The 25303-nt window shown below is 39.2% G+C and overlaps 1 protein-coding gene across 3 annotated transcripts in view; it reads left to right on the top strand.

Annotated features, from left to right (window-relative positions):
- Positions 1-1217: 1217 nt before the first annotated feature.
- The window catches only part of SATB1 (SATB homeobox 1), a 75382-nt gene continuing 51296 nt past the window's right edge, over positions 1218-25303 (top strand). For all 3 annotated transcript variants that reach the window (XM_082293861.1, XM_082293860.1, XM_082293859.1), the window contains exons 1-5: positions 1218-2828; positions 5674-5909; positions 9699-9875; positions 10678-10804; positions 11532-11655. In XM_082293861.1, the coding sequence (XP_082149987.1) occupies positions 5699-5909; positions 9699-9875; positions 10678-10804; positions 11532-11655 (639 nt within the window). In that variant the 5' untranslated portion in view covers positions 1218-2828; positions 5674-5698. The remainder of the gene's footprint in view (positions 2829-5673; positions 5910-9698; positions 9876-10677; positions 10805-11531; positions 11656-25303) is intronic.

The following is a 25303-nucleotide window of genomic DNA, read 5'->3' as shown; positions in this document are numbered from 1 at the left end:
CTTATTTTGTCAATACTTTACCACCTTTTAGCTTTCATCTTTCAGGGATGGCTTTCGGTCCCGCGCTGCGGACTCGACACAGGGACAGTTTTGTGGCGAGGGGATGTGGCATCTCGCCGTCCCGAGCCCGGAGCGATGTATCGCTCTCACCCATGGTGTGTTGCAGCTTGCTCTGGTTGGCCGCGGCGCTCACCAGAGCCGCGGTGGATGATGCCGTCCGCGGAACGGAGCCGGTTTCACCCAGCCTCTGCCGCCTTTCAGAACCGTGGCTGGTGCTTTTCTTTCACCCCTGTCGGTATCGACAGCAAGGGGAGGGGAAAAGAAACTTCTTTTCCCCCACGTGGGCCGCTGGCTCCCCGGGGTGGCCCCCGCGGCGTGCCCCCACCAGCGAGGCCGCCGCCGTGCACCTGCCCAGCGCGGCCCGCGCAGGCTCCGCGCGGAGGGGCGGGGGCTGCGCTAGCGCGGCGCACCCGGCAGCGCCGGCAGGATATTGTTCAGCCTTCACCCCCGCCCCTCTTCTTCCTCCTCCTCCTCCTGCTGGTGCTGTTGCTGTGCCCCCGTGCCCGTCCCCCCGGCTCGCCCCCTCCGCCGCAGGCCCCATCTGCCGGGTGCGCGCGCGGGGGGCGCGCTGTGGCGCGGGGCGGCGCGGAGCGGGCATTGTGCGCGGCGCAGGCAGGGCCGCCTCACCCGCACCCAGCTCGCTGCAAATTCGTGCGCGCCCGGAAGCCGCACGCCCTCTTCCCCCGCCCCCCCCGCTCACCTACCGCCGCCGGCGGCCGCCCCCCCCCGGCCCGGCCCGGCCCGGCCCGGCCCGGCGCCCCCTCCCCGCTCCTCGCTGCGGTCCCTCTCTGCCACCGCACTTCTACCGACCCCCCTCCCCCTTCCCGGCCTCCCCTCCCCCACGCCTCTCCTTCACCACTACCACCACCACCTCCTCCTCATCCTCCTCCTCCTCTGCCACTTTCTCTCTCTCTCCCAGGACGCGTCGGATGATCCGGGGCCGCCGGGGAAGGGCTCCGGGCAGCAGCAGGGAGGCTGCGTCCTCCTCCCGTCTCTGGCTGTGAAAAAAAAAAAAAAAAAAAAAAAAAAAAAAAAAAAAAAAAAAGCCGGTGGCCTCGGTGTTATTTTGTATTAAAATGAGGAGGAGGAAGAAGAAGCAGCGGCAGCAGCGGCAGCGAGCGGTAGCGGAGAGGAGGAGAGGAGGCTGTGAGCAGGGGACGGCGGCGGCAGCAGCAGGAGGAGGAGGAGTAGTGATGAGTCAACTAATAATTTAATGGGGACAGAAACAGAGAGGGAGAGAGAGAGGAGGGGGGGGAGCAGAGCAGAGCGAGGCAGCTCCGTCCGGGGACACACACACACACATACATACACACACACACACACACACACACACACACACATATCCATGTAACATCCAGCAACAACCACCAAACCGGCCTAAATAACAACCATACCCAGCCAGCCAGGGGAAACGAGAATTAAAAAAAAAAAAAAAAACAAAAAAAAACAAAGACAAAATACAAAGCCTACCATTATTATTCTTTTTCAATTGTTACTGGGGTTTTTTTGCTGGCTTGGTTTTTGTTGTTGTTGGCTTTTTGCAACCTTTCTATTTAATATTTTTTACCCCTTCTTGCGAGTAACTCTTTTCGGAGTTCCCAGATTTTCTTTTTTTTTCTTTGCAGAAGCAGAACCAGTTTTTTGTCGTTGGTTTTCTTTTTTTCTTTTTTCTTTTTTTCTTTTTTTTTTTTCCTGGTAGGATTGGGGGTTTTTTAAATTATAATTTCTCCCGATTTTGGACTCGGAGGGAGTGAAACCTCTTCACTTTTTTGTAGTGGTGGTGGTGTGCCTTGTTGTGTATTTCCTTCCTCCCCTCTGTTCTTTTTCTCTCTCCCCTCCTCTCTCGCTCCCTCTCTCCCCCCCCCCCCCCTCCACTCGCACAACAGCCCCCGGTAAATGAGAGGAGACAGGTCCTCTCTGCCTTTTTTTTTCTTTTTTTTTTTTTCCCCTCCCGGACCGCAAAGGCGAGATTAAAAGTGGCATTTTAGTGCCTTTTCCTGCAATTTTCTCTCCACTTTTTTTTTTTTTCTTTTTATCTCCAGTAGCGATCTCTGGGGCTGAGGTTTCCGCAGAAAGTTTGGGGGCTGTTACGGTGTGTATTTTTGCGGAGGGGGAGGGGAGCGGGCTCCTTCTGTGTGTGCTGCTCCTCTGGGTGCCTATTGGAGAATAATAGTGTAAGTGACAACCTAGAAGTAGACTTTCTGCTCTTCACACTGGATAGAAAAGCTGCCTTTTTTTTTTTCTTTGCCTTTTTTTTTTTTAATAACCCCCTTTCTCACTTGATCCTTTACGCATTGGTTTTGCTTTTGAAAGGATAGCTAGACTTAAGTCACCCTCCACCTTAATTTAAACCTGCTACTTATTTTTTTTATTGTTATTATTATTAATTCCTCATTTTGAGCGTTACACTTGTCTGATCATTTTGATCTGCAGCTCTGTCTTCCGTTGCTAAACCTCGAAAACTGGCTCTCTCAAAAGATATTTAATCTCTATTTTTTTGTCCATTGCCATTTTTGCTCATGGCTACTCTGTTTCTCGCTATCTGTTTTTGCCCCTCCCCGCCTAGAGGAAAATAGCAACAAGAAAAAAAAAGAAAATAAGAGAATATTAGGGGAAGTAGTCCTCAGGTCTGCTGCCCCCCCCGCCCCCCTTCAGAAAGGGGGGGACCTAAAAAACATCAGTCTTGAACTTCTTCCTCTTCAAGAGCTCGGGCTGCAAAGGAAACCTCCTTTGTTTTTGTTATTTATATGCTGTCAAGTTTTGAAGTGGTGAGTTTCGGGTCGGTTTTGCTAATTTCACTCAGAAAACTGCAGTGTTTCTGTTTCTAGATAAGTACTTTGCTTCTTTGTCTCTTTAAAAGGTCACAGGGAAAGCTTGGCCTGGATTGTGAGAGCCATATGGAACGGATAAGTGCGGAGCCTCTCTCAAATGTGATTATGGGTTTTTATGGGGGAGGGAGGGAAGAGGAGGGGAAAGGCATGGGGAGGGGGCTGATTCAGGAGGAGAGAAAGAAATAATATAATACCGGCAGCGTTACATCGCGACAAAAGGAGATACCGCACCGACTCTCATTCAGAAATTGCGCGGTGTGCCTGTGCGTTACGCTGGCTCCAGGAAACTGTGCCTTGAAATTGTGCTCTTCTCTCACTGATCTGTGATGAAAACTTGTAGTTGTGAAAGATGCCTATATGTGAAACCCGGGGAAACTCCTGGCCTGGAATCGGCGGAGATGATAGGTCTTTCCTTCCACCCTCTCCCTGGGCAGGCCATGCTGGTTGTTGCTCATCACTATTCCAAACTGAGGTTTCAGTGAACTTTAGCCTTGGGCATGGAGTTTAAATGAGTAAATTAGGTGTTTTATGTGCATGTAATTTTGCTTTGTAACATAAAGCTTTTTACAAGATGACTAAGCGGTGAAAGGATGCCGATGGGTGGGTGTTCTCAGGCCAAGCGAAAATGACCCATTTGATGTTTTGGTTGCAGTCAGTGTATTAACTAAGTGGCGATCTATCACTTTTATTCACTGTACATGATGTAGTGCGATTCTGACTCATGATGACTAGATACTTTTTGTAGCGAAGAACCTCCGTGCCTTAGAGTACTTCTGAAGTTGCCAAAAGTGATGAGGAATTTCTTGTTCGGGGCTTTTTTTTGTGTATGTGTTTTCTTTTACTCTCCCCCCCCCCACCCCCCCCAAGCCCCCCTTTTTTTTCCTTTTTTTTTTGTTAATCCTCTTTTTCTTGAGATAGACCAGTCTCAGAAAAGCAGCCCTATGGTATGTTAGCATCGTCAGAAACATCGGAAGATGTTAACAGTACGAGTCTGTAATTCTTTGCTTAGGTTACACTTTACACAGTTTAAAAAATTCTTTTTGAGAAGTGGCTAAAATAGGCATGTTTACTGTTAATGAGACGCATGACCTAAAACAGATGGGATAAAGATGAATGGTGAACCTTAGCCTGTCACCTAACAGCATAAGGAAAAATAACGATTGTCTGAACTTCATCTATTTTGGTTGCATTCTTGAGGTTGCTTTGTAAATGTTCGAATTAATACATTGCATCTCTCTTCACTGTATCAGGAAAAACAGCATGATGTTCAAACAAGAAAAAAACAGTTTACAAAATTGTCATTGGCATGTATATTGGTGACATAGAAGTATATATATAAAGATTCCAAGATATTTAGGCTCTAGTAACTTCGCTTTGAAATGTACAGAAAATGTATTGAATTACTAGGCAACTGAAAGAAAGTAGCAATTATCCGATTCACACCAGTCTTTCTAAATATGACTTCCCCAGTATTAGTATTTGCACTTGCTAATGTAAATTCATAGATTAATGTCTGTTGACCTGTCCTTAGTGATTATATTATATATATATATATATATATATATAATTGTCTGTGTAGTTATACCTTTCCGTGTCAGGGAAAGGTGGGTAAAATACCTAACAATCAGAACAGTATTAATTAATGAAATCATAACCAGAAAGATTCCTTTGCTCTCAGCAAGGTCTTTTAATATAGCTGGCAACACAGATTCTGATGAGTGGCAAAAATCCTTAAAACTTACTCTGTTACGTTGTAGGCTTGGGAGATTTTTAGTGATTTAGCTGTAATTGTTATTCATGGACAGAGGTTTCAAAAGTTTATAGAAAGGGAAGTACAATCATGCTAGCATATACCTTTTCTTAATTTGCTATTGAAATTCTCTTTTTTTGGTTTCAAATAGTTGTGTCAGCATCACCCAGGTTTTAGGGGTTTTTTATATCTAAGGGCTTCAAAAGTACTGTAGAAATTGTGGAGAATTTTTCCCCAGCTTTATATTTGGTGAGAAACTATTCAGTTATTTTTCTTAATTGAATAAACTGCTCTGTTTAACACTTAAAGCTTAACATCTGAAAAATTGCATATTTTGAACTTTGCAAAAGTTGATAAACTCTTTGTATAGTATTGGTTAGGAAACTCAAAAGCAACCATCTCCCGCCACTGCTTTCTGAAGTTAAATGTCAAATTCTTTTCTAACTTCTGTTTTTAAGGGGGAGAGGAATTGTAAATGGACAATAGCCTACATCTCAGATAAATCTGTTGCTCCTTCAACTAAAGTTTTCACAATCTCTCTGTTGTTGTTCATCCATTTTATAATCAAATAGATCAAGAAATTTTCCATTAGAATCTTTCTCTCTCTCTCTCTCTACAGTAAAAACATCCGTGATTAATGCCAAACCTTTCTGTGAGATTTGTAACAATAGCTGTCTTGGAGCACACACCTTGACAATCATCATCACTTATATGAGTGTTAGACTCTCAGTTTTAGTAGAATATCTCCAAAGATTTTGTTTGTTTTTTAAAGAGGTACTCTGGTTGGCTTTTAAAAAATAATTCCACTAGATTATGATACAATCTCTCTGTAAAGTGGGGTATGAGGTAATTTTTGAAGAATAAGTTTGTTTCTTTTTAAAAAGGTATTTCTTTCTAGTTAAAATAGTTATCTATTCTTCTTTATGAGCTTATGATACGTATATATCTGTCTCTCTACATGTGCAGGCTGTGTACGTATACATATGCGCACACGTGTACAACATATATATTTTTTTTTTTGAATCATGGCAGGTGATCTTTAGAGGCGGGACTGAGTATGGATCATTTGAACGAGGCAACTCAGGGGAAAGAACATTCAGAAATGTCTAACAATGTAAGCGATCCGAAGGGTCCACCAGCCAAAATTGCGCGCTTGGAACAGAATGGGAGCCCATTAGGAAGAGGAAGACTTGGAAGTACAGGAACTAAAATGCAAGGAGTGCCTTTAAAACACTCTGGACACCTGATGAAAACTAATATTAGAAAAGGTAATACTTTTGATAATTCTGCATTAGAGAAATATGATTTATAATATTTGGGGGGAAGCATACTTTTGCAGACTCTACTTCATTTATATTTCAGGATTAAAATCTCCAGTCTAAAACACTATATATTCCCAATTCTGATATAAATCACATTTGGGAAATGTAAGGTTCATTCTTGGGTGGAGCATCTTGCTTTTCAGGGTGGAGTCTGATTTTTGTTAAGGTAAAGGCTAGCTATTCTGATTAAAGCAAATTCTTGCATTGAAATATAAGTAATTCGGTGCATTAATTCTTCGAGTAAGTGTTGGGCTGAGAAACGCAAAAATACGTAACAGTAAATACTGAACCCCCCAAAACAAATTCTCACCTTTCCTCCTGATGATGGTCCTAAGATTGGAAGGGCAGCAGTGTTTCCATAGCAGTTGCAAGTTGGTTTAAAGGAGAGAGTGTAAATCTTTAGGTATCACATTGGAAAAGTCATTTATGATGTCAATCTTTGCAGTTTATTTTCTTAAGTACAATTCATTATTGAACAATGAACAACTTGGGTGTCATATTTTTCAGTGGCTGGTTTGCTGTAATTAGACGTTTACACAAGGAAAAGGCACATTTAGAATCATCGATGTTTGTATATGGATGGCTTTTGTTTGCATTGAAAATACTTTTAATGGACAATAATATACAAATTTTACTTATCAAAATGTGTAAGTCTTTTTGACCATGTCCTGCGGGCTTGCTAATTTAAATCAAAATATGCTGCATGTAATTTGGCATATGTGTTAAAAAAGCCTTTACTTTTCCTAGTATAATCAGTTATGTTTGTAATCCAGATTTTTCTTGTATTTGCTAAGCAAAGTGCAAAATGTAACCAAGACTATTAAACGCACAAAGTTAGAAGGCAGAGGAATTTCGTTGTGTCTGATGCATAACATTTATCGTACAATCATTTATTTTTTCCTCGGTTTGGCGAAAACAAAGAATATATTGATCCTGAAATGAACAGACACAGCAGTCCGTATTGTTAGATCTTTATCTATTAAAAATGGAAAAACAGCACTTCAGCAAATTCTTTGGCCTCTGCTCATGATTACCCTATTTATTGATTGTTTGCCAAGAATGTATGCATCTTAAGAAAGCCAGGGTAAGAGCATTAAAAATATAATTTATTACGGCGTTTCAAGCAGAGTGCATTAACATTGTACAGTGAAGCAGTGGGGCTGTATAAAAAGGACTTTCTGACGCCTGCAAACATATAAGTTCCATAAATTCCTAAATAGGAGATTTCAGCTGTCTCTGGTATTATGTGATATTTGCACAGCAAACTTTAATGCCAGGACAGTTTTAGACAAGGATTCTACAGACTTCACTGCTCCTTATGGCAGACGTGCTGTTTACACAGACTCGTAAACCTTCAGCAAAAGCTCTAACACTGCCTTCAGGTTTAAATCATGCTGTATTTTTAGCAGGGAGCACTGACCAATGCTCTCCCCTTTAATACTAGAAGGTTATGAAGTTGCTGCACTTGGAGGTCTTGCCAAGTACTAGCAGGAGTGATCAGCCAGCTGAGATTGTGCTCCCCTGTACAACATTTTTCACATTAACAGAAGGACACTAGTGACAGTTTGCTAAAAGATTTAGTGGCTTGATTTGTAGTCAGATGATACCTGTGTCGCACTACCAGGATCCACCTCTGATAATCTACGCTGTGCCTCAAAATTTGGCCAGGAGGCTCTCCTGTGTTGTTTAAAGTACTGCATTTTCCAAAATGCTGCAACTCAGGAAACCATGTACCTGGCAAAAAGCGTGCTGATAAGCAGCGAAGTACCTGTGTGCTGTGTCTGATCATAGCTTAATTTGTCAGAACTGATAAGAGGAAAAAGAAATATGCTTTAGCTGGTTTTGGATGTATCTGCACTGTTTGTTAGAATGAAGCTTTGCTTGCACTTTATCTTCAGGAATTACTGGTGAAACTGCTTAAGTATTTTGAGCCCTTACTCTGAGTCAGACGGTAATAGGTGAAACATCAATTGTGAGAGCCTGAAAGGGATTAAAAAACCAAAAAACAAACCACCACCTTTTTGCAGATGAATCGTGTGTGTCCACAGCTTATTTAAAACCAGTGAAGTAAACACCACTTTGCATGTACTGCTTTTGCTTTGGTCTTCTCTCCCTTCCTGGCCAGTCTCACTCAGATTACAAAAAAAAAAAAAAAAAAAAAAAAAGCCAAAAAGAAAAAAAAAATAAAAGCTCCTTCCTGCACTACATAAATATTGGCAAGCTTTTGCTCTTGTCTTTCAGTCTTTCATGCTGAGCCTATTGGGCAAACTGGAGTGAGTTTGTGAGCTTTTTCTTGCAAGCCTGAAGGGGTTTGTTTGCCAGAGATTGGCTCTCTGGTGAACAGATGTAGTTTAAATATACGTGCTTAAGAGGTATCTTTTCTATCATGATTTCTTACTATACGTTGGAGCACAAATCAACAGACATGGTCTTACTCTATTGTCAAGAGTAAACCTTCCTTTCAGACTACAGCATGTCTGGTGCACCTTAGCAGGTTAGGAGGTTTCTGTAAGTCTAGAGGGCAGTGCTTATAGAGGCATTAACATTGTAGGACTAATTGGAGTTCCTGGGTGCCCTGTTAAAATAACCCTTGTCATCATTTATGCTAAAGATGATACCCCTCTGGCAGGCTGCCATAAGACAGTTCTGTACATCTCCTTTTAACCCTTTTGCTTTCTGTCATTGAGAGATCCTAACCTGTGCTGCTGGAGACAGCGGAACAGGATTGGAGCTTAAAATGTCAGGTCATTGTGTCATCCATGTCCGTCTGGGAGGGATTTTCATAAAGTCCAGGAATCTGATTGCTGGGAGAGACTTTGTCCCTAAAGCAGCTTGGGTCGTTTGTTACATCTCTCTCTGTCATCAAAAGGGAGGAAAGAATTAAAATAAAATAAATTTTTAAAAAAAAGGCAAAAGGAAAGAAAAAAGGTTATTTGCTTAGTATTCTGTGCAGTGTATGGAAGAGTTTGCCATATGATGCTACAAAACTGGAAATCAGTAATTAACTTTCAGGCAGCCAAAATAACATTGTGGGGTGTAAAGTGCAGGAGACAACAATAACAACAACAAGAACAACAAAAATAAGCCTGAACTGCAGGTACACTTCTTAAAGTGGCATTGAAATCATGATTTGTTCCTTAAAGATGCGAGTGAAAGTAGTGCTCAAGTGCACTCAGTGACTGAAGCATGAATTAGTGTTAACTTTTGCCTTGTTTCCTTGTGTACTCTTTTCAGAGTGAATATATAACACACAAGGTGATTTGTTGTTGATGTTGAAAGCAATTAAATATTTTTGGCAGGACTAAGAAAGTTTTAATGTTAACGAACAAAATTATGTGGCTGGTACTAAAATGGCTTACAGTGAAGACATCTGCAGTATGTATTTAGGTTCTCATGCTGCCTGCTACTCACAACAAATCAGGCAGGACAGAGAGAATCAAGTTCTCTTCAGCCAACCTTGTTATTTCTATAGAAGGTAATTCTTTAAATCTGTATCTGATCAAGCAAGATAAATTTGCATTTTTGCCTTTCAGGGAGATGTATGTTTTATAGAACTTTCTCTTTTTTGAGGAGGGTGAGGGGAAAGGACTCGGGGAATATGTTGATCAAATATTTGTGATGATTCTTGATGCCTCCTCTGCCTGTTCGTACAGGTTTTATTTACATAACGCTGTATAGACCCACCTACTCTACTATAACTCAAGTTTAATATGTTAAATTTAATTTTTTTAATAGGAAGTATGCTTCCAGTTTTCTGTGTAGTGGAACATTATGAAAATGCCATTGAGTATGATTCTAAGGAGGAGCATGCAGAATTTGTGTTGGTGAGGAAGGATATGCTTTTCAACCAACTGATTGAAATGGCATTGCTATCTCTTGGATATTCTCACAGCTCTGCTGCCCAAGCAAAAGGTAAATAAGATTATGAAATTGTACAATGAATTGTGTTTGTTTGTGGGGTTTTGGGGGAGGGGCAGGACTTCTTTCAGGAATGCAATGCAGGTTTTACTTCTTAAACTTCTGGCAGATTCTGTCTCTGTATTTTTTTTTTTCTTAATGTGTTTTTATTTAGTTAGTGCACATTTTGTTCATGGGGAATGTGGAGGTAAATTCCTTTTTTTTTTCTTTTTTTTTTTAAAGAAGAAAAAAGACTTCAACTGAATCATTAGTATGCTTATTGACCTTAATAATCTGCTCCACTGAGGATCCACAAGGAAGTGTAAAGCATATTTGAGCAGATGGACTGTTGAGAGTCAACTTGCATTTATGACTGAATATCCAGCTCTGTTTCTTTTATTTTGTTCCTGATGGTTTTATAGACTGCAAAGTAATTTTTTTTTGTGCTCAGTTCCTGCATTGCAAAATCCTTTCTAATTTATTGAGAGGAATGTTAACTATTATATCATGTCCTATTGAATTCATGGGAACTTAGGAAAATATACTTCTGTACATATTAAAAAAATCTCTACTGTAAAGCATTTGTATAATTTCATAATATAGATAAAGCCTATCCTTGGTGGTGTGTGGGTGGGGGTTTTTGGAGGGGGGGATGTTCTTTTCTTTTGCCAGATTTAAGAGGTTAGAAACAAAGGTGGCCGTCTTGTTAAAATCAGATATTTCTTTTGCCCTTAGGAATAAGGTAAATCACTTTCTTTCAATTTTTCCTGCCCTTCTTGCCCACTCCCTCTCCCCTCCAAAAATTACAATCCTGCAGGGCTTATCCAGGTTGGGAAGTGGAATCCAGTTCCACTCTCCTATGTGACAGATGCCCCTGATGCTACAGTAGCAGACATGCTGCAAGACGTGTATCATGTGGTCACACTGAAAATCCAGTTACACAGGTAAGTCACAGACCAGTTCTGGGACGTGAACTGTTACTTGTCTGCTCTTACCTGTCAGTATTGCTTGTATTTCATTCCCACTGTGCTTTGTGCTCAAAGTACAAAGGCTTGCCTAAATTCCTTTTTAGTTACTCTAATTCTTCTTTAACTTACAGTATACTATTGCAGCAAACTTTTATAGCTCTGATACATAGATTTTCTTTGGATATCTCATTAAAACTATATTGCATTTTAGTCAATTAAATGATGCATTACAAGAAGGCATTTTACATAAAGTTTACTTAAGAGAAAAATATTTTTGCATATCATGAACAGTACCATCTGTGTGCATTTTGTAAAAGAATGACTTGCTCACACTTATTGTTGCTGTCTAGGTTCTTAAATTTCACGGCAACAAAAAAGAAAAAATGGTTAATATATTAATGCTTTTCATGATCAGTCGTGAGAAAGCATTACACCTTAAATTGTTTTACCAAGCGCATCAGAGCAGGAAGGTAGAAGTAACATGAAAAAATAGTCGCCACATGCAGCTGATGTATAATTCATGCATCAATACAGCAGATGTGTTGTATAAAGTAATTAACTAATCGGAACAATCAGGAGACCGAGAGCAATCTCCAGATGCATCTGCTTGATGCGCAAAATGAAATCTGTCTGTCTTAAAGGAATGTTCTGCAGCAGGATGCAATCTTGTAATAATCCCTTTTCTAATCTGTGTTTCAAATAGTTGCCCTAAACTAGAAGACTTGCCTCCTGAACAATGGTCTCACACAACAGTAAGAAATGCTCTGAAGGACTTACTGAAGGATATGAACCAGAGTTCATTGGCCAAGGAATGTCCCCTTTCGCAGGTACTTAGCATAACATGTAATAAATAATAAAGCACTATAGGCAATGCTGATGTGAGATTTGAGATTTCTGCAGACTGTAGCAAGTAGTACCCGTGGAGTGGTTCTGCCAAAAATGCAAATGCATTTGACCACTTCATGATCTTTATAAATATGCCTGATTCATTTTGAACATAGCCTTACAACGTTTCCCATGGGATGTCGTGAAAGGTTGTTTACACCACACTGAAATCATCTCACAGTAAACTGGATTTTAACTGGTTTTTGTCTTCAGTCTTTGAACTGCTTTGATGCAACTACTTTTTTCAAGCACATGTGTTCAAGATGTTAAAAGGCTCTTTACTTATTGCTGTCAAAAGTACTATTGAATCTGAATGCTTGTTAGATAACCTACAGTAGTTTTAAATGCTAATTCATAAACTGAGACAGTCTTTGGCATGCTATATGAGACGAGAATAAAGAATAAAGCTCTTTGGGTGATATGTTGTTGTTGCAAAGAACCAAAGGAAAATCAGTCATTTATTAGTTCTAATCAAAATATACCTAAACAAAAATGAAACCTCAATTTATGCATTGCTAAATATTGAACTGATGTGTTCCTCAAGCCTTAGTTGTATTGTTCTATTTTTGCCATTCTTTTTGTTCTTCTCTTGTCAAATTACTGCAAAGGCGCAACTCATTTTTCTACGCAGTATGGTGTCCAATGATGCTGTGGTGGGAACATGGTATTTTTTTTTACCTTTTAAATTTTAAAATGTATTTCATTGTGGTGCAGTCGAGACAAATTCAGTATACGAATAAATGATACTAACTGTGGCAGGGAGGGGAAAAGAGAAATTAAGGAAGTAAAGGTATTTTTATGGGGATTTTATTTCTCTTGCTTAGAATACTGGAGTCTTTGTCTCTGAAAGACTTCAGTTAATCTACAGAAGACTACTCTCATCCTCTGTCTATTTTTCATGAAGATAGATTAGCAGACTTGTTTCCCATCACTTTTTTTTTCACTACAGTTAGATTGTTTTCAGTGATGTGGCTCCAATATAGGAAGTTTTGAAGTGGAAATAATCAAAATTATCTTCACTGGTTGCAAACCATTCCAGTAATATGTCTACAAAGTTATCTTGTATGTACCTACTGTAAAAGCATGTAAGCTTTTGCACTGGCTTATGGAGGCTGCAGATAACTTGGGATTTTTCTCCATTTTAATCTAATAGGGCTACTTTTTACTTGATACTGATGGAAAGCAAATAATTTCTGTTGAGATGGAATATCTCATTTCTATTTGGACATTGTGTTTCACGAAGGAGTTTCTGTATATATGTATATATAAAGCAGAAAAAAACTTTTAAAAGGAATGATTTACTATAGACAGTATCATGGTACTGGAGACAATTCAATAGTTACATTCTTCTAAAAAAATTCTTTCGAACTGTACTAAATTTTTCTGTAATAACTTTAATGGACAAAAACCCATCTTGCTTAATAGCAGCTCTTCAAGTTAATGCTTGAGATGACTAAAACTCCAGACTGAAGAACTCTGATTTGGGACTGTTTGCTTACTGGTTTACATTTCTTTACTTGTAAGGAATACACTTAAAGCTGTGAGTTTCTTACTGTTCTTTAAAGCATGCTTATTACTTTTGCCATCTCTATCTTTACCAGCGCTGCCATAATTGGGTTGCAAGAATTCAAATAACTTCTGCTTTTCTTTTTTTCTTCAAAAACCAAGTAATATTAAGCTTAAAATACATTTATTTAATCTTAACTTTTGGAAAATCAAGCTGTTAGAGCAGTTGAACAAGAGCCCATCAGTCAGTCTAAGTCTTCCTGTTAACCTCTGGGAGCTTGAGGGAAGATGTGTTGATCTGACAGTGTCCTTTTCACATGAGTAAATTGATCTGACACTTCCCATGTTTGTCTTACCTCTAACTCCTTGTATATCACTCCTATGGAACGGGCACTGATTTAAGAGTGTCAGTGTTTTATTAAAGGTATTAAAGTTTGTGAATTACCTGCCGTGGTGTGCTCCTGCAGCAGAGGTGAGAAGTAAGAGCAAGGCAGAGGTCAGGAGACGGTGTTTCCTTAGGGAATCCATCAAAGTGCCAGCATAGGAGATTCTTCTGAGAGCAGGGAGGGGGTCTCTCCCGTTATGTTCTTCCATGGGTATAGGTAATGCCATATGAAGTGCTTCATCACGAATGCAAACTAATGCAGTGACACCATACCGTAACTTATTAACACTGTTATGGATATAATTTATTAACCACAGAAAAATGACTCAAAGTGGAAACGAGAGTAGTTATCATTTCCTGTCACTGTCATTAGCAATACTCTGTTTTGTGTAGGTATGGAAGGACTTATTTTAAAGTAATTAAGCCGCTGTGCTCGATGCATGGCATCTCTGAAGCCCCATTTTCACTTAGGGTTTACTGTATTTTCTGAAGCAATGTTGCATTTTGTATATTAAAAAATTGCTCATATTTGTTCAGAATACTGGCATTCTATGTACGGAAAAAAACTAAACCCAAACATTTTATATTATTTTATAGTGCAGATATACTTAATAGCTTGAAATATGTGAACAAAACTGAGAACCAGTTACAGAGTCTTGAAAACTTAACGGCATTATTTGCTTGAGTGGTTTTTTTTTTCTTTAAAATTTTTTAGCCATTTATTTTCTTGTCCAACTAAAACCTTGGGGTGTAAAGGTACAAACTTGGGATGTAAAGGTACTCACGCCTTTCTTGGTAAAATACCACTGTGATTCTTGCTCTCATTAGGAGAGTTTAATACATGGTCCTTTCTGAAGCTACTGTAATTCTCACTCTGTGACTGTGTGGCCTGAAGGCCTGAAGGTGAGGTTTATTCTCAGTATATGAGCCCACATCATGGGGAATCCCTTTGAACCTGACCTGCATTGCTTAGGATGGACTGGAGCAAATGCACGGCTCTGAATTGCTGTGGAATTGCAGACAGCCGTCCAGAGATTTAGACTGCTTGATACCAAAAATTTGAGACAAAGTGAAAGGACACTATAAACTTTGCATGGAAAAGCCAAGCCTGTTCTGAATTATGTGCTGAAGTGCATATTTTCATGCTTTACATCGGGTTTGCAGATTTTATTGCTAGAGACTGGCAGCATGTGCAGATGCCGACTGAAAGACTTTTTGCGTTTGATACGCACAGCTTGCTTCATTTCTGTTTCCTCTCCAAACCTCTTTTGATGGGGAAGGTAACTTGGAATTTAATCTAGGGCTCAATTTTGGGCCGTCTTGTGCATTCCATTAAATTGGTCTATCTCGCGAGTGGCCTAGATCTCATTTCCCTCCTGTTTTGGCTCTTCAGTCTCCAAAGGGTTGTAAAGAAATTGTTCTACCATCAATTCTTATTTCCAAACCCTTGCACAGAAGCTCTACTCTACCTCAGTCTTATGGGAGCTGCTCTAAAGTGATCAGGCAGGCAGGCAGCTCTGTTGCATTTACTTATTTAATGTTAGTCCTTTAGTGTCTTGCCTTAGTCTTAGCATTTTCATACTTCATTTTCACAGTTTTGCTCTGTTTTGATTTTTGGTGAAGAAGTTTCTTCTTACTTCCACAGTTAATAACTGAAATACCACAGGCTGTATTTATTCTGATATTAATAAGGTCTTTTTTCCTCTTTTGCCCCTACTGAATTACTGCATCTTTCTCTGTTTCTATGTGTGTGTGTGTGTATATATATATATATATATATATATGAGATACATATGGTTGGATCAACTTTTATGAGGAAGAGGAGAGCAACATGGGGTATTGATCTGAGAAAAGGATGGGAAATTCTTCTGATAATTCTGGAACAAACTCACTGTGTGCTTTTGAACATTTAGATGTACCCCTTATCTTGAGTTCCTGTAACCTTTTCCACTAAAAGAAGATAGCAAGTCACCTACCAAATGAAGAGATTGTAGAGATTAATTAGTATCTGGGCACTGCTTTGGAAATATGGCAGTGATCAAATGACATTGACTTTTCTACTGGTATTATCTTGCCTGATTTTTTTTCTACAAAAAGATTTTCTGAATGATTGTTGTTAGTATTCACAAATGGGCACTTTATCAAAGCACTGCAAAAGCACTTCTGAAGCAAGGTATTCTTTTTCTTACCCCATAGTATCCTGAAATGTGAAGATGTCTGGGGTTTTTCTTTTTCTTTTTTTTTTTTTTTCACCCTTTAGCTTATCCTTTGAGACTGTTTGTATCTAGTCTGACTCTTAGGACAACCATAAGTCAGTGCATTCAAGATGAGAAATTCCAGGCCTGATATATAGTAGAATTTAAATCTCAATGGCTTTTTGTTCAATATTTTGTAGGGGACATGCAATATTTCAAAAAAAATATCCAGAGGCTGTGATACTTGGGGACATAGTAATTTACAGACTGTTTTAAAATTTTTGGAAGATATTTGTGTGTTCCCCTCCTTCCCCCGCCTATAATGTCATTTACATAATTTTGCTCTTGGTGATAAGGGAATAGCGTTATTTCAGTCCGAAGGATATATGCTTGCATTCCACAAAATGTACGTGTACACAGAACAAGTGCTGGTACGATACCCAAGTCTGAATAGTTTTGCACTTGTGACAAATATAACTATCCTGACTGCATTTTTAACAAGCTTTCGTGCTGTAGTGAGTGATTCTCTGCATCTGACAGGGCACGGTATAGATCATATACTTTCCTTTCTGTTCAGATATCCTGCCCTGAATTTGTAAGCTGTTATGTGCAGACTTTATATGATCTGGCAGAGACAACAGAAAGAAAGCTTTCTTGGAACATCAGTGTTTCTCAGTTCACCTGATCTGAAGGCACTTGGCGAATAGGCAGCTCAAACCGCTCTTCTGATTCACCCTTCCAAAATCCTCACCAAAAAAGTTGCGTTTGCTAAAATTAAAATTTCTGTACTTAGGCTATCAAGGAATGAGCCTATTAAGAGTTGCCAAAATTCATACATTTTATGAGCAGTTTTCAATTCATGCTTTACTAAACCAAAAGGTGTTTTTTGCCCCCTCCCCTTTTAATTTTACCTGCCTAGACCTGACATCAAGTCTTTGGATTTCTTTGTGGCTCGTAAGTCTCTTCTCTCTTCCACCCCTCCCCCAATAATTAATAACCTGAGTAAGGAATGCAGCTCTTTTTTCTGCTTTAGAAGTTACTGTACTTTAGATTTTAAAGATGTCATTAATTATTTCAGGGAAGTAAATCCTTGAGGGCCTGGGCTCAGCTTTTGGCAGGCAGGGCTTTTCAACCCACCCCCCACTTGCTCAAGAGCATTCACTGTGACATCTCTTCAAGCTGACATGGTATCTGGCTTCTTAAAACATTTGCAATTAACTATTAAAATTTGTGCCTATAATTTTTAGTTGTCCAGATAAAATGGGCGGTGCAGAGCCTATTGCTGATGGGATGAGTAAGATGTAATACGTGTTTTGGTAGAGCTGCATGGGGACCTTCTCCGGGTACTCAACCTTTCAATTGATTGATTGTTTGATCATTGATTTATGTTCTTTAGATGCACCTAAACACTCTGTGTTAAAACTATGCCAGTCTGTCTGCAACTGTTTAATCTGTGCAGCACCCTATTAAAGGCCAAAATATATAGCTATTTTTTTTCTGCCTTTTTGTTAGAATTAAGTATAACAAGGATGTAAAATCACTTTCAAAAACAGTTATGAGGCCTGCAATTATTGTGAGAGGAGGGGAAAAACATGTTTTGTTCCTCAAATGAAGGCAGTTTCTGACTTCAGGGGAGTCTGTAAGGTGTCAGCATATCCCTTAGTATTTGTGCTGTAATGAGGTCTTGTGTTTCTGCTTCTGAAAAGTGGAGGAGTCCAGGAGAGGAATGGTGCTAGTGTTGAACTTGTTGATGTTGTTTGGGGGTTTTTTTTGTTGTTTTTACTCTCTTAAAGACAGGAGTTATAAGCACCTGTCCTCCACTAGGCTTTCTTGTGAACAAAGTACAAAACTAATGCATTTTTGGGACTGTGCGTCCCACTTTGAGTACGAACCATTTTTGATTGTATCTCAGCAGTTTTGAGAACTGTGTCATGTGAATGATTATCTGCATTATATGGACTTCAAGTTTTAGGGAAGTTACAGAATGAAAAAGAAACACAGCACGTTTTCTTCGGATACGTTTTCCTTCTAAACCATGTATGTTTTGTAGAACTGAGCCCTACTTGACTTCTGTTTTCACTCAGTGTTCCTGAAATGGTATATAGAAAAACTTGCGTTCTAAATATTTTTGGTGATGTTCTTCTTTTTTGTAGATACATGTATACACATAACCATGCTTTTTTTTTTCTTCTGGGCACATTTAGTGGGTTAAGAGGCAGTCAAGTAATGCACTACTACAAAATTTTGTATTCATTTGTATTTGTTCATTGCATTCGTTTCTTGCACACCTCTTAACACAGTCACAGCCAAGTGCAAACCCTGATTCATTTATTTTTTTCATAACTTTATTAGAGAGTTAACAAAGCACTTCTCCAGTGTTCTTTAAAGCAAGATTGCGAATAAATCTTCTTTTTTTTTTCCTCTTATTGGCAAATTTTTGGCTGTGGAGTACTGCACAAGTATAAACAACATGAGAGATCCTTTAACATAACATGAGAGAGCCTTTAGTCGCTTTGCTCCCTAGCTTTGGAACTCATTGCCAATTGAAGTAAGGAAAGCTTGGCTGTTGGGACTTTTAAATCTAGACTTAAAAGTTATTTGTTCTGTTTAGCATTTTTAAAATGATTCTATTAGGAATTGTATGTGCTTCAGTTTTAATTTTAACTCATAATGATTGTAAAGCACCCTGGGATGCTTGCATGAAGGGCGCTACAGAAACCCAAGATTGTATTGTACTGTGTTGTAATGTATTGTATTATTACATGGTACTGGAGTTGGACCACGGACAATTCATATAGAAAGCATTTGAATACTTAGCTAAAGATAAGGAGTGTGTGTGGGGGGGTACTGTCTTTTCTTGCTTCTTTTCCCCCTTTTCTGTCAGTTATTTTATTAAACTAAATTAACATGGCAGTTATTCCCTAAGAAATGCCAGCATAATTTACTGCTGCAAAGGGGCTCAAAATGTAAACCAGATGATAAACTAAAAATAAAAAAGTCCACATTAAGATTTAATTGCACTTCCCTTTCTATATTACGTTCTTATGTAAAATACATTACAAAACAGTACATTCTTTATCACTTCCTTCACTTTTAACTGAATTTCATTAACAATAAAGAAATATATTGTCTCTATTTCAGTAATGTCACTTGACAGTTAATCCCTTAACTTGATGTACATGTCTTTAAGATTTTTTTTTTTTTTTTTTTTTTTTTTTTTTTTTTTTTTTTAATAAAGAACACGATAGCACTGACTGGAGCCAAGTATTGCACAATCATGTGATTTGCAAGTTTCCCAGCTCGCAGCTTTGCCAGTGCAGGTCAATTCACACCTGCCACACTTATGCCATTCTGGTCCTCATGTTGCTTTTCCTCAGTGATTGTCAGAGGTAGAGAGAGTTGTGCATGCGGCTCCTTCCTTCCCCCCCCTCCCTCCCCACTCCAAATGTGTGGTAAACCGTGTGCATTGGAAGTGTCTCCTCAGGAATTAAATGGAGTTTAATTTCTGTCCATTAGAAAGCTGCTATCCACATCGCCAATTAAGCCTTCTATTTAAAGGGCGAGGAGATACGTATGTCTACATCTTAATCACTGCTGTGACTGGTTTGCAGAGACCTTCTCTGACTGGTTCAGTTATTACTAGCAGTGGTGGGAGGCACAGGGATCAGCGTGGTTATAAAACCTACCCAAAAGCTGAGCAAATTCTGTAGGTGCTGTAGCGTCACTGTCAGCAGATTTGAAGCTGAGGTACATCTGTGTTAGGGGACGCAGGGGTGTAGGCATAAGGATGCTCCAGGAGAAAATTACTTGAGTTGGTAATAATTTTTACCTGGCAGGAGCAAAAGCAAACAGGACCCACTTGTTGAGAGGCAGTACTCAGAGACATGCAACTGTCACCTTGTCAGCCAGGACTCATTGCATGCCTTCACTCTAATCATAACTTAGAAGAAAAGAGATGAGTTTCTCAGTCTGAGCAAAACTCTCAAAGCTTGCTCCCCCACCATTGCCACTTTTTTTCTTTTTTAATTAGCAATTAAGTTCTTCCTTTTTATATCCAAGATCCATGGTACGAGAACCCTAAGGCAAGGGTGAGCTTTGTCTCTCTTTCCTTGGACACTTCCTTAAGAACAGCACAAATGGTATCAGATTCTGCTGGTGCCTTGCAGCAGTGATCAGAGGACAGGTTTTTCAGGACAGTAGCAACCTCAGACGTGCGTCACTCGAAGCCATGGAATAAACTGCTCAAAAGCGAAAAGTTCTGTTCCTCAGAGGTGGGAACACATGAAACGTCCTCATCTACACCTATCTCATTTATTTTTATTTTGTTTTTTAAGTACTAAGATTTCCTACACTCAGAACTGCAGTTCTTCTGTAAGCTTGTGCCATAAGAGGGGGGAAAGTGTGCCTAGCTGTCCCAAGGGATTTGATAATTTACAGTAAACTGTGAGGGAGAAGGATGGGTTTTGTGATGATGAAAATCAGAGACACATAAAAAAGACATTGGTATCAATGGCCTCTCTATAGCCAGAGAGGAGATTTCAGCTCTGTAAGTTTACTTGTTTGTATTTGAATCAGTATATTGGGACTCTCTTAGAATTTTAAGTGTTGTGTTGATGCCTTTTCCTGGTCTTAAAATCAAGAGTCATACACGGTTAGAAGGGGAAAAGGGATTTTACCTTGGTATTTATTTTAAGGATCTTTAGGTGCACACATTCAGGTCATATGCATTGAGATGCACCCTGCTGAGCGTGTCCCCAAAGATCAGGTATAACATTATAGGTGTTACTAATTAGCATACCTATCAAAGATTCCCCAGTGAGAGGCTCAAGTGAGCCCCCCTCCCCAAGGAACCTTCCCCTGGATGGTTCTATCTTGGTTTACAGAATGTGTTCTGGAGAGGACCTTGGGGTCTGGGGCACACTGATCCCTAGCTACGAAGCTTCTAAAATGTTTAGTCTCTTAGTTTGACAAACAAGTCCAAGAATGTAGGGAAAAAGCACTAGGAATACAGAAGTTGTAAAAAGATATAACAGGGGTATAAAAGAAAAGGCAAAAATCTTCATGGCATCAGTGTGTGTATTTATATATTTACGTATATATATCACAATAAAATCCCGCCAAAAAAGATGTGCCAGATAGCACACCCCCGAGCTCCTAAAGGTGTGTTCCTTACTCTGCACTTCTTGTAAGGAGGATCTTTGTGTGCTAAACCTAATTCAGCTATTTTTTTTTTCTTTAATTTATATATTTTAATACTTAAGAAAAGTTTAGTAAATAGAACCTTAAAGTGCACATACATATTCCTCATGGAAAACTAGCTGGAACATTTCTCTTTTGAGATACCTTCATTGAATCTTGGATCTTTTTATGAATTCTTCAGAGCATTTATACTTTTCACAAACTCTTGCTAGTGAAAGATAGCAACACAGAGGCAAAACTAGTATCTTGGCTAACATAGCTGCTTCATACTATAAATTAATTATCTCTTGACAAATCTTTACGTTTTTCTCAGTATGGAAAGAAGTTTGTTCATGTGCTTTTAGCAGCATATCCCTCATAGAATTTGGGTCTGTATGATTAAGAATAACCAGATATACATGTGGCTCATAAAGAGGCACATGACCTGAAACAGTAAAACTGAGACTCAACCATTTAAACAAAGGATAGATAAGGGGTGTTACATTTGGCACTAGAGGGGTATTTAAGCAAGCAATCAGAGGCATGAGAAATGCACTCACTAGGAGCAGAAATCAATGAAGTTCAAACTAAAAGCTAGTCATACATTAAAAAAAAAAAAAAAGAAAGAAAAAAGTACATAAAAGGTACATTTAGAAGTTACAGAAAGAGATTACAATGGATGAAGTGAAATATCCAGACCAGGAAGTCTTCAGATAAATACTAGATGATTTCTCTAGCTCGGCCACTGGTAACTTGGCTGAACTCAGGAATTGCTAGATGAAGTTCTAGGCTCTCTTTTTCTGTGGATTCCAAAATGGATGCTCAAAATGGCCTCTTTTGACGCTAAAAATCTGCAAAAACTTATGTATAAAATGGAAAAGAGATCAAAGGAAAGGCTTATCCTTAACACCAAAAGAAATTCAGCAAGACAACTGTTAGTGCTACTGCGTCTGATGACTTCTTGTCTGGACATTGTGCCTTAGGGCTCAACTTCATGCCAGACATCTGATGCTTTGCTTAGCAGAACAGTGGAATCCGAGAAGAGACTTGCTGAAAATCATGTCCTATTTCCCAGCAAGGAAATCTTCCTTAACATGGTGGACAATATTAAGCAAAAGCTGTAGTGAAAACAAACATCGTGGCTGAAGATAGAACAATATCAACATCTCTATCAGGAGAATGTATATACTGCAGATTTGTAGAAAATTTTAGCGTACACAAAGCTGACTTTAATGCATTAATAGGTCTAAAATGTCTTGTATCACACAAAGCATTTGCATTAGGTTACTATTTGAAAGCACATTCATTAGGACAAACATTCCAGATAGGAAACAAGGCATAAGCACTCTGACCTGGCTGGAACAGAGTGGTTGGAAAGAAAAGCAATCCACCAGAAAGGAATGCTGAAGTTGTCTCAGATTTTCACCAAATCAGTCTGTGCGATTTCCAAGACCCCACCTACCTCTTTATTCCCACACAAGAAATGCTGGTTGGTATCTGGGGTTATTCATATTGTCCTCTTGGTTCTGGTTTCCTCTAGTCCCATTCATTGCATCCCAAGATGCAACTGCAGGTGCACAGGCTTCGTGTAGTACATTGCCTAATGTAGGAACAGCAGCCTCATGGAGACACTGAGGTTGTCACCACATGGAATTGATAAGGAGGGATGGAACTTAGCCTAGAGTGGCCTAAATCAGGTCTTGTGGACTTGAAGTCCAGCCCAGGCTGGAGCATGACTTCTGGGTTTGTCTTCATCCAGCAGAAATTCTGCCTGTACACCCCAAGATAGTGTTGTGGTGGGCACCAGTGGGGAGAGCCCCTGAAACATGCATTCCTAGTTCAAGCTGAAAGAGCAGTTTAAAGCAATCTAGTCATTTCATAACAACCCTTTCAAATGGATTCCTGGCTGAAATGGATAGTGCTTTTCTTACGCATGCAGCTCTCAAATTTCGGAGCTCTGCTGGCAAAGGCACTCGCATAATCAAAATCTTAGGGTGTAATAACTCACCCCTCAATTTCATTTTCATTCTGTGAAGTACACCAAGAATTAACTTATTAAATACTGGTTATTTTGCAATGTATATTTTATCTAGGTTGTTTCTAGGAAGGGTTTAGCCAGGACTTTTACTACAGTCTGCCATTTACAAATCATGTGCAGTAAAATCAGAATTCTTAAAAAGATTTGTGTTGGACATCTGACAATGAAGACAAAAATGCGTTATGTCTCCTTATCTTTTATAGGTTGAGGTTGTGACTTCATTTTCTTTCTTTCTTTCTTTTTTTTTTTTTTTTAGTCTAAGGCACTGTGCCATGAAGCTTGTAACGCAGTTATGAAGTTCTTCAAATCTGAATTAACATTTCCCACCTACCTATCTTTCTCTCTTTTAAGCTTTTAACCTTTGTAGATATAAGAGTAGTATCTTGGGAAGCAGCTTTTTATTTGAGCTTTATTTATATCCATCAGTGGGAGATGCTCGGAAAACATCGGGAGAATGCTGCTCTGTCATGCAGCAACTGGGAATTTACATTACAGAATGGTAAAAATAGTGCAAGGATCAGTTCCTTCAGATGCTGAATCCTCATTTCTGATTTTCAAAATCTTCCCATGTGTGGGTATATTTCTATACATATATAAATATATGCGTATATATGTATATATAATTTGGGTTTAGTTTTATATCTTCCCTCATTATATCAAAGTAGCTTTATGTTTACATTAATACATACATTTATAATGCTTAAAGACAACATAAGGCAGAAAAGGAGGAGGAGATAAATTAAGTTTTTCAAGGATAGGAGAAAGGAGGAAAGACATGCTAAATGTATTGTAAGAAAATCTTGTGCCATCATGGTAAATCTGCCTTTTCTTCAGTTTTAACTTATATGACTAGCATTTGCCATGCAGATCCTTACTTTCCTGACCCTGGCAACAGTATGGAGGTCAGAAAGCCATCCAAATGCAATGCCAAAGGCACAAACAAAAGTTTTTTTCTTCTCTGTCCATCTGTGGGTTTTTCCCTGATCCTACATGTTTATAGGGCATATGACAACAAATTCCGTGGCGTTATTTGCTATAGTTCAAGCTAATGGACCAAGGAATTTAACATAATTCTTCATATGCAGTTAAACTGTCCGTGTCAGGATTTCTTGCCCAAAAACCAGCTAGTGGCTGGATATATTTGGCCTGCTTTTATTCAGAATGGCAGATATTTCTCTGCCATGCCAGAACACTAGGAACAGCATTTTGCCCTGGTTGGGTTTTTGCAGTACGTGGGTTGGTGTAGGCTCAGGCAGGCTAAAATCTTTTGATTTGAGGATAGTCTTGTGTTATCCAGTTGGGGCTTGAATGTTCCCTTCCCGTTTGAAAAATGTTAACGTGGAGCCTCCTGAGAAATAAACACTCATAAGAGTTCGGCTTGTGTTGGAGCTGATGCTTGCTATTTCCATGCAAACAAAAGCCACTGATAGTGGCTAGAGTAGAGGAAACAAAGTTCCTCTGTCCTTTATGAAAAGATCCTCCCCTCCATATGCCCCCAAATCTTTAAGTTCTGTTCTGCAACTTTATCACTATTCAAACTAGGTCTAGGGACAAAGGCTCATAGCTTTTCTCTTTTACTTTTTTTAAAGAGCCATGTTAAGTTTGCAGCATTGGAACATGCTCCCCTGCTGGTGTCTAGGAATGTAAAGCAGAGGAATTATGGAAGACAAAATAGAATAGAGCCTTAAAAGTTTGGCTTTAAAAAACGTAGCCAGTGGTTTGACAGATTGTTCAGTAAATGTTCATTTTATTGAGAATTATAAAAAAGGTGCTTAACGCCTCTGTACCATTAATATAATACATTAAAAGGGTACTGTCAAGATTAGTGTTTCAGCTCTGAAAATTGACTGTAGGGTTTATGGGCAGCACTGTTCATACTCTTCGTGTAAGATGAGGTATCTTCTACTTATCACTTCACAAAACCATTATGTTGTTACAAGGCTTTATACTGAAAAGCTTGATAAACAGTAAAACGTAAATAAAATCTCATTTGAAAAGTGAGAGAATAGTTGCTGCCTGTCTTATAGCCAGATTTAGCAGATGCGGGTTTGAATGTAAAACAGTTGTGAAAATAGCCAGTGTCAAACTAGTGCAAAATTAAACTTGTGGGGTGTTCTGTTTTCAGTGTCTGTCATTGTTGAAGTACTCCATCTCAAAAGCATGCATTCCTTTCTACAGAAAAAAAAAATCAGATTCCTTGGTTGAAATTAATTAGCATTCAGAAACCAGATAGCATGTTTTTGGGTATTCATGAGATCTCTGTTTGAAAAAATGTTTTTAACTTGTAG

Source organism: Coloeus monedula (assembly GCF_965178545.1).
Source record: "Coloeus monedula genome assembly, chromosome: 1".
NCBI classification, from domain to species: domain Eukaryota; kingdom Metazoa; phylum Chordata; class Aves; order Passeriformes; family Corvidae; genus Coloeus; species Coloeus monedula.
Note: the sequence above shows the minus strand (reverse complement) of the source record. Positions and strands in the feature narration are given on the sequence as shown.